This window comes from Urocampus carinirostris, chromosome 20 (assembly GCF_059441175.1).
Source record: "Urocampus carinirostris isolate Australia breed hairy pipefish chromosome 20, RoL_Ucar_1.0, whole genome shotgun sequence".
NCBI lineage: Eukaryota > Metazoa > Chordata > Actinopteri > Syngnathiformes > Syngnathidae > Urocampus > Urocampus carinirostris.
Window position 1 is genome coordinate 3,173,925 of NC_142368.1, and position 23,604 is coordinate 3,197,528.

General features: G+C 40.7%; 1 protein-coding gene across 3 annotated transcripts in view; it reads left to right on the forward strand.

Moving 5' to 3' along the window:
* LOC148346008 (MAM domain-containing glycosylphosphatidylinositol anchor protein 2) overlaps positions 1-23,604 on the forward strand; it is a 305,624-nt gene that overhangs the window by 146,806 nt on the left and 135,214 nt on the right. For all 3 annotated transcript variants that reach the window (XM_088325084.1, XM_088325085.1, XM_088325086.1), the window contains exons 4-6: positions 11,647-11,843; positions 13,673-13,805; positions 15,692-15,961. In XM_088325084.1, the coding sequence (XP_088181210.1) occupies positions 11,647-11,843; positions 13,673-13,805; positions 15,692-15,961 (600 nt within the window). The remainder of the gene's footprint in view (positions 1-11,646; positions 11,844-13,672; positions 13,806-15,691; positions 15,962-23,604) is intronic.

Consider the following 23,604-nt stretch of genomic DNA (forward strand, 5'->3'; position numbering starts at 1 on the left):
TAACATTTCTGTATTTTTTCAAATACATTTATTACTTTTATTTTATGTACTATTCTTTTTTGGTTAGTTAGGACCTGAATTTTAAAAAACATATTTTTCATACTTATGTTTTTCGACTTCTCGTGTGTTTCAACTGCCCGGCCGAGTCCGAATCCATTTTCGACATCTATAGCCGTCATCGGCACCGTCCACTTGTGGTTTTCCATGCAAAAATCCATTCGGTAAACCCTGCAGAACCAAAACCAAACACCCCCCCTCTCCTCCCCGACAAATAATTACAAGCTAGCCGTGCGCTTTACCCTGCGTCGTAACTCCGTTAGCGGCGTAGCGCTAGCACGGGCGCAGTTCCGAGCCGTAAAGTCCGGACCAATTAAAAGCGCATTAAATGCCGCCCGCCTCTTCTTGGTCAACATCATCTATTTGATTACCAAGCGCTAATGGGATAAAAGCACATTTACCGCCGTGGCGCTAGCTAGCGCGGCTTCTTTGGAGCGGAGGAAGTCTGGTAATATGGCATTTCCTGGAGAGAATTGAATGTAGGCGTCCATTGATTTTCAATGAAGCCTGGAGACCACGGAGGAGATACTTGTCTCAAATTCGTGTTGATTTCAATGTCAAATGTTAATGCTATTCGATAGAGAAAGAAAGCGAGAGAGAGAAATAGATTGAGAGACCGGGAGAGAGATCTAGAGAAAGGGTTCGAGATATATAGATAGAGATAAAGAGATAGAGAGATAAGTAGAGAGATAAATAAAGAGAGATTAATAAAGAGAGATACAGAGAGAGCGATACATTGAGAAATAGATAAGGATGTGTAGAGAAACTGAGAGGGATAAAGAGATAGAGATTCTTCTAGAGAGAAATAGAGACAAATAGAGGGATAAAGAAGGACAGAGAAAGAGAGAGAAAGGGAGAGAGAGCGAGAGAGAGAGAGAGAGACCGATAGATAGCAAGATAGAGATACATAAAAAGAGACTGATAGGGATAGATTTAGAGTGATAGAGACTTAAAAAGAAATACATAACAAATTAGAGAAGAAAATATATAGAGAGATAGAGATATATGGATAGAGATTGAGATGGAGATAGATAAATAAAGAGAGATATTGAGAGAGAGACATAGAGAATTAGATAGAGACATATAGAGAAAGTGAGAGGGATAAAGAAATAGAGAGATTGTTAGGGATAAATTGTGAGATAGAGCAAGAGAAAGAGATAGAAATTTAAAGAGAGAGGGATAGATAGATAGATAGATAGATAGATGGACAAATAGAGACAAGTAGACAGATAAAGAAGGACAGAAATAGAGAAAGATATAGAGACAAAGAGAAAGATTGAGGAAGAAGAGAGAGAGAGAGAGAGAGAAAGCAAAATAAATAAAAATGAGAGAAGTGCATCTTTCATGCAGAGAAAAGGAGAGAAAGAAAGAGAGAAAAAAGGAAAAGAGAAAAAAGAGAGACAAAAGTAGACAGAAAAACAGCAGAGTAAAAGAGAAAGAAAGAGACAGAAAAAGAGAGAAAGAAATGGAGAGGGAAATAAAGGAAGAGAGGGAGAGAGAGAGAAAGAGAGAGAGAGAGTGAGCAAAATAAATAAAAAGTAGGAGAGAAGTAAAAAGATGCAGGGAAAAAGAGAAAAAGGAAGAGAGAAGAGAGAAAAAAGAAAAGAGAAAAAAGAGGAGAAATAAATGAAAAAAGAGAGACCAAAGTAGAGAGAAAAACAGCAGAGTAAAAGAGAAAGAAAGAAAGGGAAAGAAGTAGAGGAAGAAGTAGAAGAAGAAAAAGACAGAGGGAGATACAAAAAGAGATATAAATTAATACAGCAAAGAAAGAGGGAGGGAACGTGAGTGAGAAAAAATACATTGAGAACGACAGTGTGAGAGAAAGAGAAAAAGAAAGAATAAAGAAAGAGGAAAATGCAGAGAGAAAAATAACGAAAGAAGGAAAAAAGAGAGCAAAAGAAAGAAATAGAATGAAAAAAAGAGGAAACATACAGAGAAAAAAGGCAATGAGAGAAAGGGAGAGAATGAAAGCGATAAAGAGCAACAAAGAGAGGGAAAAAAGAGACCGAAAGAGAGTAAAAGAGAGAAGAATAAAAAAGAAAAAAAGAAAGAGAGAGCAACAAAAAACAAGAGAAAAAAATGTAAAGAAGAAAGGGAGAGAGAACGTGAGTGAGAAAGAAAGCCAGTGAGAAAGACAGAGCAAGAGAAAGAGAGAAAAAAGAAAAGGGGAAAAGGAAAATGAGAGAAAGGAAGAAAAAGTGAAAGGGAGAGAGATATAAAAGGAAGAGAAAGAAAGAGAGAAACAAATGCAGCTAAAGTGTCTTTAACCTAACCTCTGTGCCTTTGATGGCTAACCTCTGTGCCTTTGATGCTAAATGCTAAAGCTAAAGTGTGGCTCATTTACAGTTTTTTTCAAAGAAATACGCTATTGTCTGCGATGCTAGTTTGCAATGCATGGGAATGGTAACTGCTTTACTTAATCCCACTATGTTAATGAAACCCTGACAGCGTCCGATCCGTATTTCTATTTCAATCCAAGCCGGCGGATCAGACGAGAAAAAAACAACAACCTTCAAAGCCCAGAAAAAGGCGCGAAATATTGCGTCAGCCAAACACCCAGCAGGCTCCGAAAGAAGAAGAAGAAATCCTCTTATTTGTTTGCCCTGACGTCGTTTTGTTATTTATTGTTCTCATTTGACTATAAAGGATGTTATACGATTGAATACAAGTTACATTTATTGAGTCTAATGCAAAATATTCACTGACTGGGCTTTTGTTCAATGACAGGTCACCCTGATACGAATGCGGAATTATTTGTCTAGTTCTGTTGTTTTGAGTTTTTCCAGACATCGAGGTGAGATGGAGGAGCCCACGTGGGGGCTTTCCTGGCACGCCCATGGGAGGAGCCGGCACACCAGCTTGTGGAAAAACGTGGGCCGAGGGGGGAAGGCAGAAGACGAGAGAGGAGGCTTGACAGAGACTCTAATTCGGCCATATTCGATGGAGTTCACTTATTTAAATTATTTAAGAAATTCAATCTAACTAATGTACGGTTTACCAAATTGTTCAAATTAGTTATATGACTCCATTCACCAAACACAACCTACATTCACCTAACAATGTGTGCTCGTTTCTTGATAGAAAAGGTGGACAAGAGACCGGCATTTCCAGACGGGGGCAGATTTCATTTCTTAAAGTATTTAACTAAGTGAACTCCATTGAATTAGCCGAATTAGTGTCGCTCGAGTCTCTGTCTAGCTTCCTCTCTTGATCTTCTTTTTATTCTCCCGGCCCACATTTTTTTTTCGCAAGCTGGTGTGCCGGCTCCTCCCATGGGCGTGCTAGGAAAGAATACAATCCTTCATTCCCTTCCCTTACGGAGCGCCTTTTGTTGATCCCTCATCCCCCTTGAAACTGTCAAATCCGACACAATTGTTCGCACTTGAATCCGTTCCACCCAAACATAGACGTAAGAACAGATCGAGGAGGGCATTATCACCATTTACTGTTGGGGAGTGTCATCGACCCTCGTATAGGTGCTTGAAATCCTTGAAAATTGTTGAGTTTAAATGGAATTAGGGGTGAGGTGCTTGAAAATGCATGACATTCTTGCCATTGCCATGTTTTTTGGCAGTGTGACAACGCAACAAATGAAAAGAAAAAAAGTGCCTGAAAATGACGCCAACACGCCTGCTCTGGTTGATTGTCATTATGGCATTATGGCTCCCTATTGGACAGCTCTTTTTAGAAAACCATTTTTTTTTTCGGGCTTCTCTGATTTTTGTTTTTTTAATGATATACTATCAATAGTAATAAAACGATAATAAACTCAAAAAATATATATAAGAAGAAAAACCATTTTAGCTTTTTACACACTGAACTGATTTGAAGTTGAACACAAAATTCTGCAAAACAATAAAATATAAATTATAATTTGAACTCCTCAGTGCTATGAATAAATGATAATATGCAAAAAAGTAACTATTTATTTAATTTTTATTATTATTTTCAACAATTTAGAGACAGATCCTCCAAAAAACACGCCAACAATCTGATTTAAAATACGTAAAAAACCCAAAATCAAAAGCTCAGCAGTCTCTAAGATCTAATGAGTCCAAATTTGTCTCATTTTTCTGCTTTTTTTGGACATTGTTTGATCTTGTCATATAAATTGTTCCAAAGTTTTACTCCACACACAGACACACACATACTTTTCCTGGTGGTTCTCACCTTTTTCTGCTTTTTATACATAAAGTACTTTCTTTTTTGTTTTCCATATGAATTATTACCCTAAACCTCTTGAGCCTTTTCAGTTTTTGTAAACAAGTGTGATGTAGCAAAGCGACACTTGCATTGTTGAAGCGGAACGGCAGAATTTGTGTCAGTTTATAGCAGCCCAGTGAAAAAAAAGGATGATAGATAGTGTTGGGAATTAAATATAAAAAAGTACTGTTTACCAAATTGTTCAAACTAGTTATCTGACTCCATTAACCAAACACCACCTACATTCATCCAACAATGTATGCGCGCTCGTTTCTTGACGGAAAAGATGAACGGGAAAGCCGACATTTCCACACGGGGGCAGATTTAATTTCATTAACAATGTAACTAAGTGTACTCCATCGAAAACGGCCGAATTAGTGTCGTTGCAGTCTCTGGCAAGCCCTCTTCTCAAGTCCTTTAGCTCTCTTCTTATTGGCCATCTTCTCCCTGCACAATGGCGCGCCGGCTCCTCCCATGGGCGTGCCAGCGAAGCCCTCCCTGGGCTCCACCACCTCGCCGCGATGGCTGGAATGTTCAAAACAACACAGAGCGTTTCTACGTCATCAGGGCCCCTCTGCGTCTGGATGTGCTGATTATCTTATCAGCCCTTCGTCCCGTTCCCGCCGTTCCTGTAAACAATATTTTCTTCTAGGGTGCCCTGACCTCACACCAAAGCCCAGCCAGTGAATATCTTTTGCATTAAATGTAATTTGTATTCAGGGTTGGGTAGGGTTACTTTAGCTTGATTACGTTCATTTACTTTTGGATTACTCCAATACCAAATATGCTAATAAAAGACAAAATAAACTAAATATGAATAAAATGACTACATTTTGTGCAGGCTTGGGGAGTAACGGAATACATGGAACGGCAAAAACGATGTTGGCAAGCTGTTTGGATTGATTTTCATTTTGTTTCTGTCGCATTTGATGTTAGTTTTGCCGGAGATCAAAGAGATCAAAGCCAGGAGAGAAAGCTTACCAAGTGTTGTGAGTCATAAGTTTATTCATATTTAGTTTCTTTTGTCTTTTATTAGCATATTTGGTCCTGGAGAAATCCAAAAGTAATTGAAAGTAATCAAGTTAAAGTAACCCTACCCAACCCTGTTTGTATTTGATTGTATAAAATCCTTTATAGTCAAATGTATAAAATCCTTCCAAATAACACAACATACAGGTATGTGCTAGCAGCAAGATAGCGAAGTTATTTTTGTCATCAAAGTCAACAAAAACAACAAAAAACTTTCTTTGAAGGTACTGGAAAATTAGAAAAATGGGCCTTGGAAGGCTTGTAAAGTGCTTGAATTTGGCCTTGTGTTCGAACCCTGTGCCAAGGCAGACCCTGAAACCCACTAAAAACAGTTCGGCGACCCCCTTTTGGCTACCCGACCCGCCAGTTGAGAAACGCGGCCCGAATTGCACTCGCCCCGGTTCACGGCTCCGGTTATTTGCTTTAAATCTCGTCAGGTTTTTTGAAAACATTTCCATATTTCCATATTTATCTCCGGCTCCGGCAGCGAGCATCTACGTCATCTTTTCGCTCCGGGCCAAAGCGATAAACATACGGCGGTTCCTCAAAGAAGCGTTGGGTTACGCGTTAGAGCGCGGGGGTCCGGACGCCAAATTGGGTTGTTGACCCCTCCCCGAACGACGCCATCAGTCAAGTTTCTTTATACGGCGCTTAATTACAAAAGAGCAGCAGAGGGCTTTGAGTTGAGAATCTTTTCCTTTTCTCGATTTCCGGGGACTTTCGGAATTCTATCTAGGGTTCCTGCGGATCCTTGACAAGTCTTAAAAGGCATTGAATTCATTATTCTAAAAAATAAGGCCTTCGTTGGTATTAAATTGTTTTAAATCCAATTTTTAGAGTCTTAAAAATGTCAACACATTAGTAGGATATGACTTAAAATTGTGCCACGTAGTGTGTACTAGGCATGATATATTTGTTTTTTTCTATTGTTTGTTTCAATTGTGGTTTTTTGTTGATTTCGTCTTAAACTTGATTTCAAAAGGCATTAAAAACGTCTTATAAAGTCTTGAATTTAACTCGGTTTAAGCTGAAGAAAACCTTAACAATGTCCAGGTACCTCTCGTTTGCAGTATTTTGTGACATTTTTTAAAATAACTCTGCTTGCACCTTGTTTTGGAACCATTATATCCCAAAAATGATAGTCAAATTGAGAGGAAGCTACATTTTAAGTGGTATAGTTGTTGGTATGGGACACGGAATCTGGCATTATTATTTTATGAATCTTTTCGAATCTTCAAACTGTTAGGAATTAAATAATAAAATGTACCGTTTACCAAATTGTTCGAATTAGTTATCTGACTCCATTTACCAAACACAACCTACATTCTCCTAACAATGCGCGCTTGTTTCTTGATGGAAAAGATGGACAAATTTCTAAAAACAATTTAACAAAGTGAACTCCATCAAATACGGCCGAATTAGCGTCGCTCGAGTCTCTGTCAAGCCTCTTCCGCTTCTCTTTTCGGCCCATGTTTTCCCGCAAGCTGGTATGCCAGCTCCTCCCATGGGGCGTGCCAGGATAGCCCCCACGTGGGCTCCACCACCTCGCCTCGATGTCTGGAAAAACTCAAAACAGCAGAGCGTTTATCAAAACAATGCCTGCCGTCCTTCGCCAGAGTCCCGTTATCAACAGAACTAGACAAAACATTCCGCATTCGGATCAGGGTGACCTGTCATTGAACTTAAGCCTACTCGGTGAAAATCTTCATTTCACTCAATAAATGTAACTTGTATTCAATCGTATAAAATCTTTTACAGTCAAATGTACAAAATCCTTCAAAACAGAACAGTGAAATAAAATGCCCCGATGAATGTTTTTGTCGGGAGAGCTGGTTTGACGGTTTTGTTGAATTTGGTCTTGAAATATTGTACATGGTTTGGCCCTCTCAAAAAATGAAAATCAAACGTAAGGCTTCAGATCAATGGAACTTCCCCTCCCCCCGATGTCGTAAATCAAGTATGTGTGTCTCTGTTACAAATGGACTGTAGAAAAAAAGAAGAGCGAGTCCTCAGTAATGAATGGTTCTATTTACCTTAAAAGCTCCTTTAAAAGCCTCCCGTCTCCTCCGTCAAGCCCCCACCCCCTTGATGCCAAACCCGCCCCTCAAAGGTAATTGCTCTTACCTGAGTTGCCGTAATGGATCCTGGATGAAGTATTGACCGCCGCTAGATTTTGATGAAGGGTTTACGGGGGCAAAACATGCCCTTAATGAAACGCCGCAATCAGCATTCTTTGGCGGCGTATGTTCCCCCACCCACCGGAGGAACCCCCGGTCGGGTTTCTTTGTAGAAACGCCTCATTAGCATGCGCAAAGACGCGCCGCCTTCACCCGGTAAGGTGATTACCTCTTCAATCCGTTCAATCAACAGAGGTTGCCGTTTTCAAACGCAAAAGCAAGTGGTGGAATTTCCGGGTGGACTGAGAACATTACGCTCCAGCTTTCTACGGAGAAACATGACCAGGAACATAAAATAGGTTGAGAAACGTGCGCAGGCTGGAGCATTTAAATGACAAGCAACAAGCTTTACAGCTTCTTCTGTTGGCACAGTCCTTAAATACCATCTCCTGTTTATGGTCCCATGCAGGTTTTAATAAAATGGTGTGCGGTCCACCTCCTCCAGTCCTTTATGCCTTTTGGCGCCCTCTGTAGGACAACCATGTGCTGGATTTTATCAAGAAGATCGCAGCAATCGAATTCTGATACTCGTCTTTGATTAATTGCTCCCCTCAGGGCAGGGTTGGCTAGGTCACATCACAAGGGTACTTAAAGGTCAAGAAACATAGACAGATAGAAAGATTAGGATGGCAAGCAACCATCCGACAGCTTTTGATGTTGGCACAGTCCTTAAATACCGCTCTGTCTGTTTTGAGTCATGTGTGAGTTTTAAAGAACAGGTATGGGGTCTTACAGACCGTCTATGAATGTCACAGCTAGCAAATTCTAATACTCGTCATTGATTATTTGCTCCCCTCAGACCAGAGTTGGCTAGATTACGTATGTCACATCCAATGGTACCAAAAGGTCAAGAAACCTACGCAGGCAGAAACATCAAAATGGCAAGCAGCAATCTGACAGCTTCTGCTGTGGGCACAGTCCCTAACACTAGCGCTACCGGAAAGGGACCAAGTTTTTGTGCAGAAACCCAAGAGAGGGATTGACAGACTCCAGTGAATTCAGCTAACATCCCGCTTTCAGGTGTGAATGGCTGCCTTTGTTTTGTAAAACGTGGCCATTACTGGGGCACTCCAGGGGGACACGCATGCATGTAGTTTTGTCCTGTAGTGTATTAGGTGAGTGTAAGTACAGTCCAGGACAATGTTAGTTACTTGATTTACTTTTTCACAATACTTACTAATATTATAAATAAATGTCCTGTTTTTGCTCTAAGTGTCTGACAGTGAACCTGCCTTAAATACCGCTCCCCTGTTTCAAGTCATGTGTGGCGCCCTCTGGAGGATGCTCGTGTGCTGGATTTTTATCAAGAAGATTACAATAAGATAACTGTAATACTCGTCATTGATGTTTTGCTCCCCTTAGGCCAGGGTTGGCTAGATTGAGTAGGTCACATCCAAGGGTACCAAAATGTCAAGAAACCTTCGCATGCAGAAACATAGAAATGGCAAGCAATGATGTGACAGCCTCTGCTGTCTGCACAGTCCCTAACTACCAGTTTCCTGTTTTGAGTCATGCGTGGATTTGGGGTCTTATAGTCTGTCTGCCTTTTGGTACACTGGGAGGACGGCGGTGTGCTGGATTCTATCAAGGAGATCTCAGCGAGTAATCTCTAAGACTCGTCATTGATTAATGTTTTCCTGTCAACGAACTTCTGCCCCACAAGACGTGGGTTCCGTCCTGTTTTTCTGTCAACGAACTTCTGCCCCTCAAGACGTGGCTCCGTCCTGTTTTTCTGTCAACAAACTTCTGCCCCTTAAGACGTGGGTTCCGTCCTGTTTTCCTGTCAACGAACTTCTGCCCCACAAAACGTGGGTTCCGACCTGTTTTCCTGTCAACGAACTTCTGCCCCACAAGACGTGGGTTCCGTCCTGTTTTCCTGTCAACGAACTTCTGCCCCACAAGACGTGGGTTCCGTCCTGTTTTCCTGTCAACGAACTTCTGCCCCACAAGACGTGGGTTCCGTCCTGTTTTCCTGTCAACAAACTTCTAAACCACAAGACATGGGTTCCATCCTGTTTTCCTGTCAACGAACTTCTGCCCCTCAAGACGTGGGTTCCGACCTGTTTTTCTGTCAACGAACTTCTGCCCCTCAAGACGTGGCTCCGTCCTGTTTTCCTGTCAACGAACTTCTGCCCCACAAAACGTGGGTTCCAACCTGTTTTCCTGTCAACGAACTTCTGCCCCACAAGACGTGGGTTCCGTCCTGTTTTCCTGTCAACGAACTTCTAAACCACAAGACGTGGGTTCCGTCCTGTTTTCCTGTCAACAAACTTCTAAACCACAAGACATGGGTTCCATCCTGTTTTCCTGTCAACGAACTTCTGCCCCTCAAGACGTGGGTTCCGACCTGTTTTTCTGTCAACGAACTTCTGCCCCTCAAGACGTGGCTCCGTCCTGTTTTCCTGTCAACGAACTTCTGCCCCACAAAACGTGGGTTCCGACCTGTTTTCCTGTCAACGAACTTCTGCCCCACAAGACGTGGGTTCCGTCCTGTTTTCCTGTCAACAAACTTCTAAACCACAAGACGTGGGTTCCGTCCTGTTTTCCTGTCAACGAACTTCTGCCCCACAAGACGTGGGTTCCGTCCTGTTTTCCTGTCAACAAACTTCTAAACCACAAGACATGGGTTCCATCCTGTTTTCCTGTCAACGAACTTCTGCCCCTCAAGACGTGGGTTCCGACCTGTTTTCCTGTCAACGAACTTCTGCCCCACAAGACGTGGGTTCCGTCCTGTTTTCCTGTCAACAAACTTCTAAACCACAAGACGTGGGTTACGTCCTGTTTTCCTGTCAACGAACTTCTGCCCCTCAATACGTGGGTTCCGTCCCCACAAGAAGTGGAATCTGTCCTGTTTTTTTGTGATATCTGCAGTCCGGTATTGTTCCTGTTTGTTTTTGTAGTGTTTAATATCGGGTTTCAGTTTTGTTTTCTGTCTATTCTTGTCCCTTTGGTTAGTTTCTCCAGTTTTGTTTCCCGTCTAGTTTCTCCTGTTTATTTTCGTTACCTTGATCCGTTATCGATCTCGTCGGTCTCTGGCGTCCTGTCTTTCCACGCCAGACTGGCTTCCTAACGTGCATGACTCCCCATTTCCCATGAAATAAAGAGCTTGTGTGAGAACGTCACGCGATTGGGTCCTGTATCTGTTCGGGTTCTGACAGTGATGGGGTTATCTGGAGCAAGGATAACAGTTTTTTAACCTTAGGGTCTTCCTTTGTTTAATGTTTCATTTTGTAGCATACGCATAATACATTTATAACAGGGGTGTCAAACTCATTTTAGCTCGGGGGCCACACGATAGAACAAATATTCTGTCGGGGGCCGGACTAGTAGATTAAAGAGAAAGAAAAAGAGAGATAAAGAAATAAGAGAATGAGGGAGGGAAAAGGAGAGAGGGTGGGACGAAGAAAGAAAAAGAGAGAGGGAGAGAGCGTGAGAAACAAGAGAGATAAAAAGTCGTGAGACAGGGGAAAAAGAAAGGGAGACAAAGAAAGAAATCCAAAGAGAAATAGAAAGACAGAAGGAGACCAAAGAGAAAAGAAAGCGCAGAGGGTAGGAAGAGAGAAAGAGAAAAGAGAGAAAAGGAAAAAAGGAAGTTAGAGCAAAAGAAGTTAAAAAGACACAGAGAGAGAAAGAGACAAAGAGCAACAAAGGAAGAGAAAATAGATACAGAGAGTGAGAGAGACAGAGACAGAGAGTGGGAGAAAATGGGTGGAAAAGAGAGAGAGAGAGAGAGAGAGAGAAATAAATACAAGTTCAGTGTCTTTGTTTGAGGCACCTGGGTTTGGCAACATCAAGTTGACCTATTTCAACCTGCTGCTTGTTTTTCTCTTGTGCTTCTCTGAGTGTTGTCTCGCGGGCCGGATTCAATCCCTTAGCGGGCCTGATCTGGCCCGCCGGCCACCTGTTAGACACCTGTGATTTATAATAATCCTAACAAGGTCCAAAGGGGAAAAAAACTGTCAAATCGACCTGAGTGCGCGGTGTCAATCAGAACACTTGGTGTATCGACGGAGGAACTACCGTACCCTCGGGCAACCGGGCAGAGCCGATAACTGATGTCTCGGGCGGAGGGTCTTACGGAACGCCGATTCTTCTCCCCCGAGAATCCACGGCAATCGAGAGCTTTACGAAAACCGAACCGACCTCCCTGACCCCAAAACCTTGCGGTTCCGTTCCCCAGACCTGGACGACCCGGTGGTGACGGTCCACCAGAGCATCGGCGAGGCCAAAGAACAGTTCTACTACGAGAGGACGGTATTCCTGCGCTGCGTGGCTAATTCCAACCCGCCGGTGCGCTACAGTTGGCACCGGGGCCGGGAAGTGCTGACCCAGGGATCGGATAAGGGCGTGGAAATCTACGAGCCTTTCTTCACGCAGGTAAGGCGGCCGAGATCTTTGCTAGCTTCGACTTTGAGATGGCAGTTTTGTGAAGGCCAGGTCGGGGGACTGAAAAAAGAGTTTTCAGCGTCGAACTGGGACAATGCTAGCACATATGAAAATGATGCTAGTTTTCTGAATTAGCTAGCAAAGCTAATTTTCTGCTGATAGGAATTGCATGCATTTGGGGCTAAAATATTTGATGACTGAGCTTAACAAACACAAGAACATGTTATGAGCTAGGAAAATAATGAAAATGTTAAACCCTGTAGGGATAATTGAGCGAATCCTTCTGACAGTTGGGGAAAATGTTGTCTACAACGTATCAGTCTAGAGACCCGTGGGCCGCCAGGCTTATAAAGCACTGAGGGAAACCCTTGTAATTGTATTTTGAGGCTTGGCAACATTCTTCCTACCCCAATTGTTTTTCTTTGTTTCCCGAGCAAGTGCTAGCGGCTACGTCGCTTCTCGTTTCTAATCCCTTCTCGCTCTCAGAGTCAGTCCGAGCTAGGAGGGATAAAGGACAACCCAGTCTTCTTTGTATTTATATTTCTTTCTTTTTTTTCTTTTTTTCATTTTTCATTCTATCTTTCTTTCTGTCCCTCTCTTATTTTATTTCTCTTTCTTCCTTTTTTCTTTCTTCCTTTCTTTCTTCCTTTCTTTCTTCCTTTCTTTCTTCCTTTCTTTCTTCCTTTCTTTCGTCCTTTCTTTCTTCCTTTCTTTCTTTCTTTCTTTCTTCCTTTCTTTCTTCCTTTCTTTCTTTCTTTCTTTCTTTCTTTCTTTCTTTCTTTCTTTCTTCCTTTTTTCTTTCTTCCTTTCTTTCTTCCTTTCTTTCTTCCTTTCTTTCTTTCTTTCTCCTTTCTTTCTCCTTTCTTTCTTTCTTTCTTTTTATTATTTATTTCGTTCTTTCTTTCCCTATCTATCGCTCTTTCTCTCTTTCTTTCTACCTTTTTTCTTTTACCTTTCTTTCTCCTTTCTTCCCTTCCTTCTTTCTTACTTTCTTTCTTTCTATTGCCTTTCTTTCTACCCTTTTCTTTCTTTTGGCTTTCTTTCTCCTTTCTTTTTTCTTTCTTTCTTTCTTTTTTTCTTTCTTTCTTTCTTTCGTTTTATTTATTTTGTCTTTCTTCCTCCTTTCTTTCTTTTTCTTTCTTTTGTCTTTCTTCCTCCTTTTTGTATTTTTATTTCTTTTGTTCTTTCTTTCTTTCTTTCTTTATTTCTTGCTACCTTTTTTCTTTCTTTTGCCTTTATTTCTTGCTACATTTTTTCTTTCTTTTGCCTTTCTTTCTTTCATACCTTTTTTCTTTTCCCTTTCTTCCTCCTTTCTTTCTGTCTTTCTTTCTTTCTTTTGCCTTTCTTGCTACTTTTTTCTTTCTTTTGCCTTTCTTTCTGTCATACCTTTTTTCTTTCTTTCGCCTTTTTTTCTCCTTTCTTTTACTTCTTTCTTTCTTTCTTTCTTTCTTTCCCTCTCCATTTCTCTTTCTTTCTGTGTCTTATATATATATATATATTTTTCTTTTTTTCATTATTTCTTCCTTTTTTATCCTTCTTTTTTTCTTTCTTTTTTCCCTTCATTTTTTTCTTTCCTTCTATTTTCCTTCCATCCTCCCTTGCTTCCTTCTTTTCTTCCTTCCTTCCCTCCCATCCCTCTCTTTCTTTCTAATTTTCTTTCTCTTTAATCTATCTGCTTGGCCCCCAAGAGAGATGTATTTTCTACCATGTGGTCCAAAACGATTTTGACACCCCCGGTTCCCTATAATTCCCGCCCGAGACCTCTTTGACTGCCGGCACACATTTGCACACCTCTGTCGCGGTTTTCGTCCGAGCTGCAGGGAGAAACGAAGATCCTGAAGCTGAAGAACTTGCGGCCGCAGGACTACGCAAACTACAGCTGCGTGGCCTCCGTCAGGAACGTGTGCGGCATCCCCGACCGCAGCGTCATTTTCCGGCTCACCAACAAAACCGGTACGCCATTTTCCACCCATGTTTGTACTGTCCTTGTTGCATAGGCTTTATTAGGTGTATGAGGGGGTGAGGGACAGACAGAGATGGCCGGATCCAACGAGATGCTTGATCTTACTGTAAACACAGTCCAGTGTGTTTTTCCCCTAATTGCTCAGTCCACGAATTGAATGAATTTGGGAAGTACAGATAGAAAGCCGATATGCTGTTGGCTGAACTCCCTCCCACGATGCCTTTTTCTCTTTTAGTTATTTAGTTAGATAATGAGTTCAGAATCTCGTAGAACACAGTTTAATTTAGCCATAGATCCCACGCTAAAGGTAGAAGCAAAAACGAATGATAACAGAGCCGTCAAATACAAAGAGTTTTCCATCGTTTACATTTTCATACACATTTTTGGATGACAACTCCATATTGTAATTTTTCTAATGACAACGTTGAGTGTAGTGAAGTTATTTATTGTGTGTGAGTTCCATCTCCTGGACACTAACAGTAACAGCAGGTTTGATAGCAGTTTCTTTTCCTTTTTTGACTCGGTGCTCCCCTAAATGCTACTACGAAAAAAAATCCAAATCTGAAAATTCTATATATTTTGAAAATGTTCTATTTTTAGCTGCTATGTGGTAAGAAGGGAAACATAGCTAGTGATATTAAAGAAAAGGTATTCGCATTGTTATTCACACTACCTTTGGCAACAGAATACTATGATACATGTTTCCTAATTTATATAAAGACTTGCAGTGATGCTAAAGGGTGAAGCAAAAACATAAAAACCGTGAAAACAAGCACAATTGTGCTTATTGAGAAATAAAATAGATATTTCTTGCAAGTAGAAGGTTTAACATCCGTTTTAATTTAACTCTGTCATCTTCTCTCTCTTTGCATCCACCCACTAACTCCCCCATACCGGGTCAGGTTACACAATAGAAAAATGTAAAAAACATGAAAACCATGAAAACAACGCTTGCAATTGTGCTTATTGAGAAATAAAATAGATATTTCTTGCAAGTAGAAGGTTTAACATCCGTTTTAATTTAACTCTGTCATCTTCTCTCTCTTTGCATCCACCCACTAACTCCCCCATACCGGGTCAGGTTACACAATAGAAAAATGTAAAAAACATGAAAACCATGAAAACAACGCTTGCAATTGTGCTTAGTGAGAAATAAAATAGACATTTCTTGCAAGTAGAAGGTTTAACATCCGTTTTAATTTAACTCCGCCATCTTCTCTCCTTTTGCATCCACCCACTAACTTCCGCGTACCAGGTCAAGTTACATCACAAAAAAAGTTTAAAAAAATGCCTTTTTGCTTAATTTGTAATGTGATATAACCATATACAAGTATATCCAGGGTTGGGTAGGGTTACTTTAACTTGATTACTTTCAATTACTTTTGGATGACTCCAATACCAAATATGCTAATAAAAGACAAAAGAAACTCAATATGATTACAATTATGACTCACAACACGTGGTAAGCTTTCTCTCCTGGCTTTGATCTCTTTGATCCCCGGCAAAACTAACATAAAATGCGATAGAAACAAAATGAAAATAAATCCAAACAGCTTGCCAACATCATTTTTGCCGTTCCATGTATTCTGTTACTCCCCAAGCCTGCACAAAATGGAGTCATTTTATTCATATTTAGTTTCTTTTGTCTTTTATTAGCATATTTGGTATTGGAGTAATCCAAAAGTAATTGAAAGTAATCAAGTTAAAGTAACTCTACCCAACCCTGTATATTACACATACTGTATGTAGGACTTATTATATTGAAAGTTTTTATTAACAACCGGCTGTTGGGTCATTTCCTATTAATGTGGTATCCCGGGGGTCTACTCTCCACATTTAAACCTCATCGAGTCCGAACCCTCCGACTGTGCCGCAGCCTCGCCATCGATCAAACTTCTGGTGGAGGACCCCATCGTGGTGAACCCCGGCCAGACGGTGTCGCTGGTGTGCATCACCACGGGTGGCGAGCCTCCCCCCGTCCTCACCTGGCTCAGCGCCAACGACAGCTTGCCCAGGAGGAGCTCGCTCAAAGGGGGGACCCTCACCCTGCCCGCCATCCGCTCCGACCAGGCGGGGGTCTACAGCTGCCTGGCGAGCAACAACGTGGGAAACCCGGCCAAGAAGTCCACAACCATCGTGGTCCGAGGTCAGTGCTTTGAGTTCCGGTTGAGCTTTTCCAGGTAGGGCGACCTTGAAAGCTTTCACAAACAGTTTCGGTATTTGCGTTGCCACGGTTACCTTGAAAGAAATCCGACTGCAAAGAAACCTTAAAAGTGACTTTGTGATTAAGTTTCAAGAGTGTCGGGGCGGGTGACTGGATTTCTTCTTTTTCTATCTACATCCCCTATCTATTCATGATCTAGATCAGGGGTGTCAAACTCATTTTAACTCGGGGGCCACACGATAGAACAAACATTCTGTCGGGGGCCGGACTAGTAGATTAAAGAGAAAGAAAAAGAGAGATAAAGAAATAAGAGAAAGAGGGAGGGAAAAGGAGAGAGGGCGGGACAAAGAAAGAAAAAGAGAGAGAGTGAGAGAGTGTGAGAAACTAAAGATAAAAAGTTGTGAGAAAGGGGGGAAAAGAAAGGGATAAGAAGAAAGAAATCCAAAGAGAAATAGAAAGACAAAAGGACAGAAAAGAGAAAAGAAAGCACGAAGGGTATGAAGAGAGAAAGAGAAAAGAGAGAAAAAGAAAAAAGGAAGTTAGAGCAAAAGAGGTTAAAAGACACAGAGAGAGAAAAACACAAAGAGCAACAAAGGAAGATAAAAAGAGAGACAGATACAGAGGGGGAGAGAAGGGGTGGGAAAAAAGAGAGAGAGAGAGAGAGAAAGACATACAAGTACAGTGTCTTTGTGAGAGGCACCTGGCTTTGGCAACATCAAGTTGACATATTTCAGCCTGCAGCTTTTTTTTTCTCTTGCTCTTCTCTGAGTGTTGTCTCGCGGGCCGGATTCAATCCCTTAGCGGGCCTGATCCGGCCCGCGGGCCGCCTGTTTGACACCTGTGTGATAGAACATTCTCTCAGGGGCCGTACTATTAGATTAGAGAGAAAGAAAAAAAGAAACATAAGAGAAAGAGAGGGAGAGAAAATTATAAAGAGTGGGACAAAGAAAGAGAGAGAGAGAGATGAAAGAGCGAGAGGAAGCGTGCGAAACAAAAGAGATTAAAAGAGAAATAGTGAGAGAGGGGGAAAGAAAGAGAAAGAATGAAATCCAAAGAAATTTAGAAAGAGAGAAGATAAAAGAGAAGGAGAGAATGAGAGAAAAAGTGAAGGAGAAAGCAAGAGAGAGAGAAAAGAGAGAAAATGAAAAAAGGATGAGAGAGCAAAAGAAGGTAAAAAGACACAGAGAGATAGAGACAAAAAGGAACAAAAAAGAGAAAAAGAGAGACATAGAGAGTGAAAGAGAGAGAGATAGAAAGTGAGAGAAAAGGTGAGGAAGAGAGAGATAGATAGAAAGTGAGAGAATAAGTGAGAACAAGAGAGAGTAAGAGAGAGATAAAGAAATACAAGAACAGCATTTGTGAGAGGCATCGGACTTTGGCAACATCAAGTGGATATATTTCAACCTGCACCTCTTTTTTTCTCTTGCGCTTCTCTGAGCGTTGTCTCACGGGCCGGATTCAATCCCTTAGCAGGCCTGATCCGGCCCGCGGGCCGCCTGTTTGACACTCCTGATCTAGATCGTCCTTTTAAGAGTATTTCTTTTTTAAATCTTATTTATTATTAGGGAATACTAGTTAGGGAATTACAATCGGAAGATACATACATCGCAGATTTGATATATTTCAAATCTAGATTTGCCGTAAATAAAAAGTATCTGCTAGAAAAAAGGAACATTTGCTGTAAGAAATGAGCATTTGCTGTAAGAAATGGGCATTAACTCAAAAAATAGTCGTGTTTGCTGTAATAAAATGAGCTTCTGTGGAAAAAATAGCATCTCCTGGAAATGTTGAACCTTTGCTGGAAAAAATAAGCCTCCGCTGTAGAAAACAAAATAAGCATCCCCTGGTAAAAAATCAGTTACAGATCTGAGCATCTCCGGGAAAAAAATGAAAATATTCTAGAAAAAAATTACTATTCTCTGGAAAATGTTGCTTCTACTTGCAGAAATTGTAGCCTTTGCTGTAAAAAAATGAGCATCTGCCGGAAAATAATGAATACCCACTCTTAAAAGTGAATATCCACTGGAAAAATAAGGCTTCTGCTATAAGAAATGAGTGTACACTGGCGAAAATTATGCTGGCCAAAACAAAATGAGCATCTGATGGAAAGAATTAGCTTCAAATGGCAAAAGGAAACGTCCACTGCAAAAAACATAAGCATCCACTGTAAAAAAGGAGTGTATCCTGTTAAAAATGAGTGTGTGCTGTAAAAAATGAGCATCTAATGGAAAGAATTAGCATCAAATGGCAAAAGTGAACGTCTGCTGTAAATACATAAGCATCCACTGTAAAACATGCATGTATCCTATAAAAAATGAGCATCTAATGGAAAAAATCATTATCAAATGGCAAAAGGGAACATCCACTGCTGTAAAAAATTAGTGCATCCTGGCCAAAATGATGCCGGGGAAAACAAAATGAGCAGCTAATAAGTGAACGGCCATTGTAAAATCACAAGCATCCACTGTAAAAAACGAGTGTATCCTGTAAAAAAATGAATGTGTCATGTAAAAAATGAGCATCTGATGGAAACAATTAGCATCAAATGGCAAAAGGGAATGTCCACTGTAAAATATAAGCATCCACTGTAAAAAAATGAGTGTATCCTGAAAAGATCTCGTGAAAAGAATTAGCATCAAATGGCACAAAGGAACATCCACTGCTGTAAGAAATGAGTGTACCCAGGTCAAAATGACACTGGGAAAAACCAAATGAAAGAATTACCATTGAATGGCAAAAGTGAATGTCCATTGTAAAAACAAGCATCCACTGTAATAAATGAGTGTATTTAGTGAAAAATGAGTGTATCCTGTAAAAAATGAGCACCTAATGGAAATAATTATTATCAAATGGCAAAAGGGAACATCCACTGCTGTAAGAAATGAGCATACCCTGGCCAAAATGACGCTGGGGAAAACAGAATGAGCAACTAATGGAAAGAATTACCATTGAATGGCAATGGTGAACATCCGCTGTAAAAACATGAGCGTCCACTGTAAAAAATGAGTTCTATCCTGTAAAAATCATGAGTGTATCCTGTAAAAAATGAGCATCTACTGGAAAGAATCAGCAGCAAATGGCAAAAGTGAACGTCCACTGTAGAAACATAAGCATTCACTGTAAAAAATGAGTGTATCCTGTAAAGAACATAGATTCTAATGGAAAGAATCAGCAAAAATTAGAATGTAATGGAAATAATTAGCATCAAATTGCAAAAGGGAACATCCACTGCTGTAAGAAATGAGCATACCCTGGCCAAAATGACGCTGGGGAAAACAGAATGAGCAACTAATGGAAAGAATTACCATTGAATGGCAATGGTGAACATCCGCTGTAAAAACATAAGCGTCCACTGTAAAAAATGAGTTCTATTCTGTAAAAAACATGAGTGTATCCTGTAAAAAATGAGCATCTACTGGAAAGAATCAGCAGCAAATAGCAAAAGTGAACGTCCACTGTAGAAACATAAGCATTCACTGTAAAAAATGAGTGTATCCTGTAAAGAACTTAGATTCTAATGGAAAGAATCAGCAAAAATTAGAATGTAATGGAAATAATTAGCATCAAATGGCAAAAGGGAACATCCACTGCTGTAAGAAACGAGCGTACCTTGGCCAAAATGACGCTGGGGTAAACAGAATGAGCAACTAATGGAAAGAATTACCATTGAATGGCAATGGTGAACATCCGCTGTAAAAACATAAGCGTCCACTGTAAAAAATGAGTTCTATCCTGTAAAAAACATGAGTGTATCCTGTAAAAACATGAGTGTATCTTGTAAAAAATGAGCATCTCATGGAAAGAATCAGCAGCAAATGGCAAAAGTGAACGTCCACTGTAGAAACATAAGCATTCACTGTAAAAAATGAGTGTATCCTATAAAGATCTTAGAATCCAATGGAAAGAATCAGCATCAAATGGCAAACGATCGTCCGCTGTAAAATCATAATCTCATCTCATCTCATCAGCCGTACCGCTTATCCTCATTAGGGTCGCGGGGGGGCTGGAGCCCATCCCAGCCATCTCCGGGCAGTGGGCAGGGGACACCTTGAACTGGTTGCCAGCCAATCGCAGGGCACACAGGGACAGACAACTCATTCGCTCATTCACACCTAGGGACAATTTGGACCGGCCAATTCCCCTGAATTGCATGTTTTTGGAACGTGGGAGGAAACCGGAGTGCCCGGAAGAAACCCACGCTAGCACGGGGAGAACATACAAACTCCGCACAGGAAGTCTGGAGCTGGATTTGAACCCACGACAGGTTCCCATGACATGAACTGTGCCGCACAAGCGCTAACCACTGCGCCGCCATGCTGCCCTAAAATCATAATCACCCACTCCAGAGTGTATCCTGTAAAAAATGAGCATCTACTGTAAAAAATGAGCGTACCCTAGCGAAACGAAACCGGCTGCCGGCTTTTGTCGATCGGACGGGCGTACGTAAACCGACCGGCTTGTAGGTCGGATGTCACCTGCCCCAAAAAATCCGTCCGACCATCGTCCGTCGAGCCCTTACATCGCGGTCGTCACGGCGACTTAAGAAAGTCCCAAAGGACCTCCAACCCTCGCATGGATGATTGAAGAAAAAGCCTCTTTTGCATGCCTAAATCCGAGTGGAGCAGATTGTCTGACTTTCATGTTTATTTCCTCGCCGAGCTCGGCTTTCATCTTGGCGGGGTCGCCTCGGTGCTAAACTAAGTCCCTTATATTTATTTCTTGATTTTATCGACGCAGCCGTAAAGTCTCCGGCATGGAAATCGAATCGTGCACCCATCACGTCAAAGAACCCCCCACCTCCTGACAGATAACCCCTTTTTTTGCCGTATCGCCGCCGCCGGCTTATTTGTATATGTGTATTCGTACCACTTGAACTCAATCAAAGTAAAAACTACCATAGTTTCTTTTTTTTTTTCAAATTGCAATTCATTAAATTAACTAACTTCATGAAAATAATCAAATTAACGCAATCAAAATAAAAAGCTCTAGACCAGGGGTGTCAAACTCATTTTAACTCGGGGGGCCACACGATAGAACAAACATTCTGTCAGGGGGCCGGACTGGTAGATTAAAGAGAAAGAAAAAGAGAGATAGAGAAATAAGAGAAAGAGGGAGGGGAAAGGAGAGAGGGCGGGACAATGAAAGAAAAAGACTGGGAGAGAGCGTGAGAAACAAAAGATAAAAAGTCGTGAGAGAGGGGGAAAAAGGGAGAGGAAGGAAGAAATCCAAAGAGAAATAGAAAGACAGAAGGAGAGAAACGAGTAAAGAAAGCGCAAAGGGTATGGAGAGAGAAAGAGAAAAGAGAGAAAAGGAAAAAAAGGAAGTTAGAGACAAAGAAGTTAAAAGACACAGAGAGAGGAAGAGACAAAGAGCAACAAAGGAAGAGAAAAAGAGAGACACAGAGAGTGAAAGAGACAGAGACATAGTGGGAGAAAAGGGGTGGAAAAGAGAGAGAGAGAGAGAAAAGGAAAAAAAGGAAGTTAGAGACAAAGAAGTTAAAAGACACAGAGAGGGGAAGAGACAAAGAGCAACAAAGGAAGAGAAAAAGAGAGACACAGAGAGTGAAAGAGACATAGACATAGTGGGAGAAAAGGGGTGGAAAAGAGAGAGAGAGAGAGAGAGAGAGAGAGAGAGAGAGAGAGAGAGAGAGAGAGAGAAAGAGAGAAATAAATACAAGTAGTGTCTTTGTGAGAGGCACCTGGTTTAAGCAACATCAAGTTGACATATTTCAACCTGCAGCTTTTGTGTTAACTGGCTTTGTTGAGATCCGGTGGAGATATTTAAAACTACAGCTCATTTTTCTCTTGCGCTTCTCTGAATGTTGTCTCACAGGCCGGATTCAATCCCTTAGCCTGATCTAGCCCGCGGGCCACCTGTTTGACACCTGTGCTCTAGACTGTTTTTCTTAAATAATGCAATTAGTTAAATTAACTAACTTAATACGTTAAATACAATTAATTCAATTAACTCAATTAAAATCAATTCTAATTGCTGTTTTTATATTTCAATTACGTAAATTAACTGACTTAATGAAATTAATTAAATTAACTCAAGCAAAATAAAAAGCTAGTTTCTGTTTCTTAAATAATGCAATTAAATAAATTAATAAAATGAACTACATTAAAATAATTCTAATTGCTGGTTTTTCTAATATTGCAATTCATGAAATTAATTAACTTAATGAAAATAATCAAATTAACTCAATCCAAATAAAAAACTCCAGACTGTTTTTCTTAAATGATGCAATTAGTTTAATTAACCAACTTAATACAATAAATAAAATGATTTAATTGAACTGAATTAAAATACATTTTAACTGCTGTTCTTATATTTCAATTAATTAAATTACCTGACTTAATGAAATTAATTGATTAACTCACTCAAAATTAAATCAGATTGCTTTCTTTCTTAAATAATGCGATTAATTTACATTCGCTAACTTAATACAATGAATAAATTGCTAAAAATTAACTCGTTTAAAACACATTCTACTTGCTGTTTTTTCAGTATTGCAATTAATTAAATTAACTCACTTAATCAATGAACCAAACTAACTAAGTTAACTGCATTCGTCTAAAAATATATTAAATTAAAGAAACTTTGAAATGAATGAAATTGTTGAAACAAATCTGACCAAAATGGAGGTGACATCATGAAATCAATAAACTTAATGTGAAGAGTGGACAATATCTCATATTTGGTGTTCAGTGTTCGTATTATTAGGAATTAAATATATTAAAATGTATCGTTTACCAAATTGTTCGAATTAGTTATCCGACTCCATCTGATGGACAAGAATAGCCGACATTTTCACACGGGGGCAGATTTATTTTCATAAAGTATTGAACTAAGTGAACTCCATCGAATTAGCCGAATTAGTGTTGCTCGAGTCTTCGTCGAGCCTCTTCTCTCTCGATTCTCCCTCGATCTTCTCCCTCTCTTCCTCTGCCCACGCTTTTCTCCCAAGCTGGCGTGTCGGCTCCTCCCACGGGCGGGCCAGAGAAAAGCCCCCACGTGGCCCCACCATCTCGGAGAAAAGCGTCGCGATTTCTGTCCTTGTGCGTCTGGCCTTCTGCGTCAGAGTCCTGTTATCACATAACTAAACAAAACATCCGCATTTGGAGCGGCGGGACCTGAAGCTCACTCAGTGAAAATCTTGTATTTGATCGTACAAAATCCCTTATAGTCAAATGTATAAAATCCTTCAGTATGCACACACAGTACACAACTTGTAATTTCACACACACAAATTTGCGTCTGCACGGTTCAAGAAAAAAACCCCAATAGGAATAGCAATTTCCCAGTGCATCTTAATGGCTATTTAACCTTTCCGACTGCCGGACATATTCCACTTCATTGGACGCATCGGAGGGTGAAAGGCTTCATTATATACGCACGCCGCCTCCCGCGTAACAAATGGCGCAATCACAAAAATATACACGAATGTACACAAACACGGCCGTATCGGAGAAATGCAAATTCCCGCCTCGAAAAGAAACACCAGCTCTGAATTAAACTCTGACAGGAACAAACATCCGGTGATGAATCGCCGCTGCCCGGTTTAGCCAATATCAAAAGTAAACTTGTTTTTTCTTCGGGGAAGTTAGCACTCTCGCGTTCAGTAC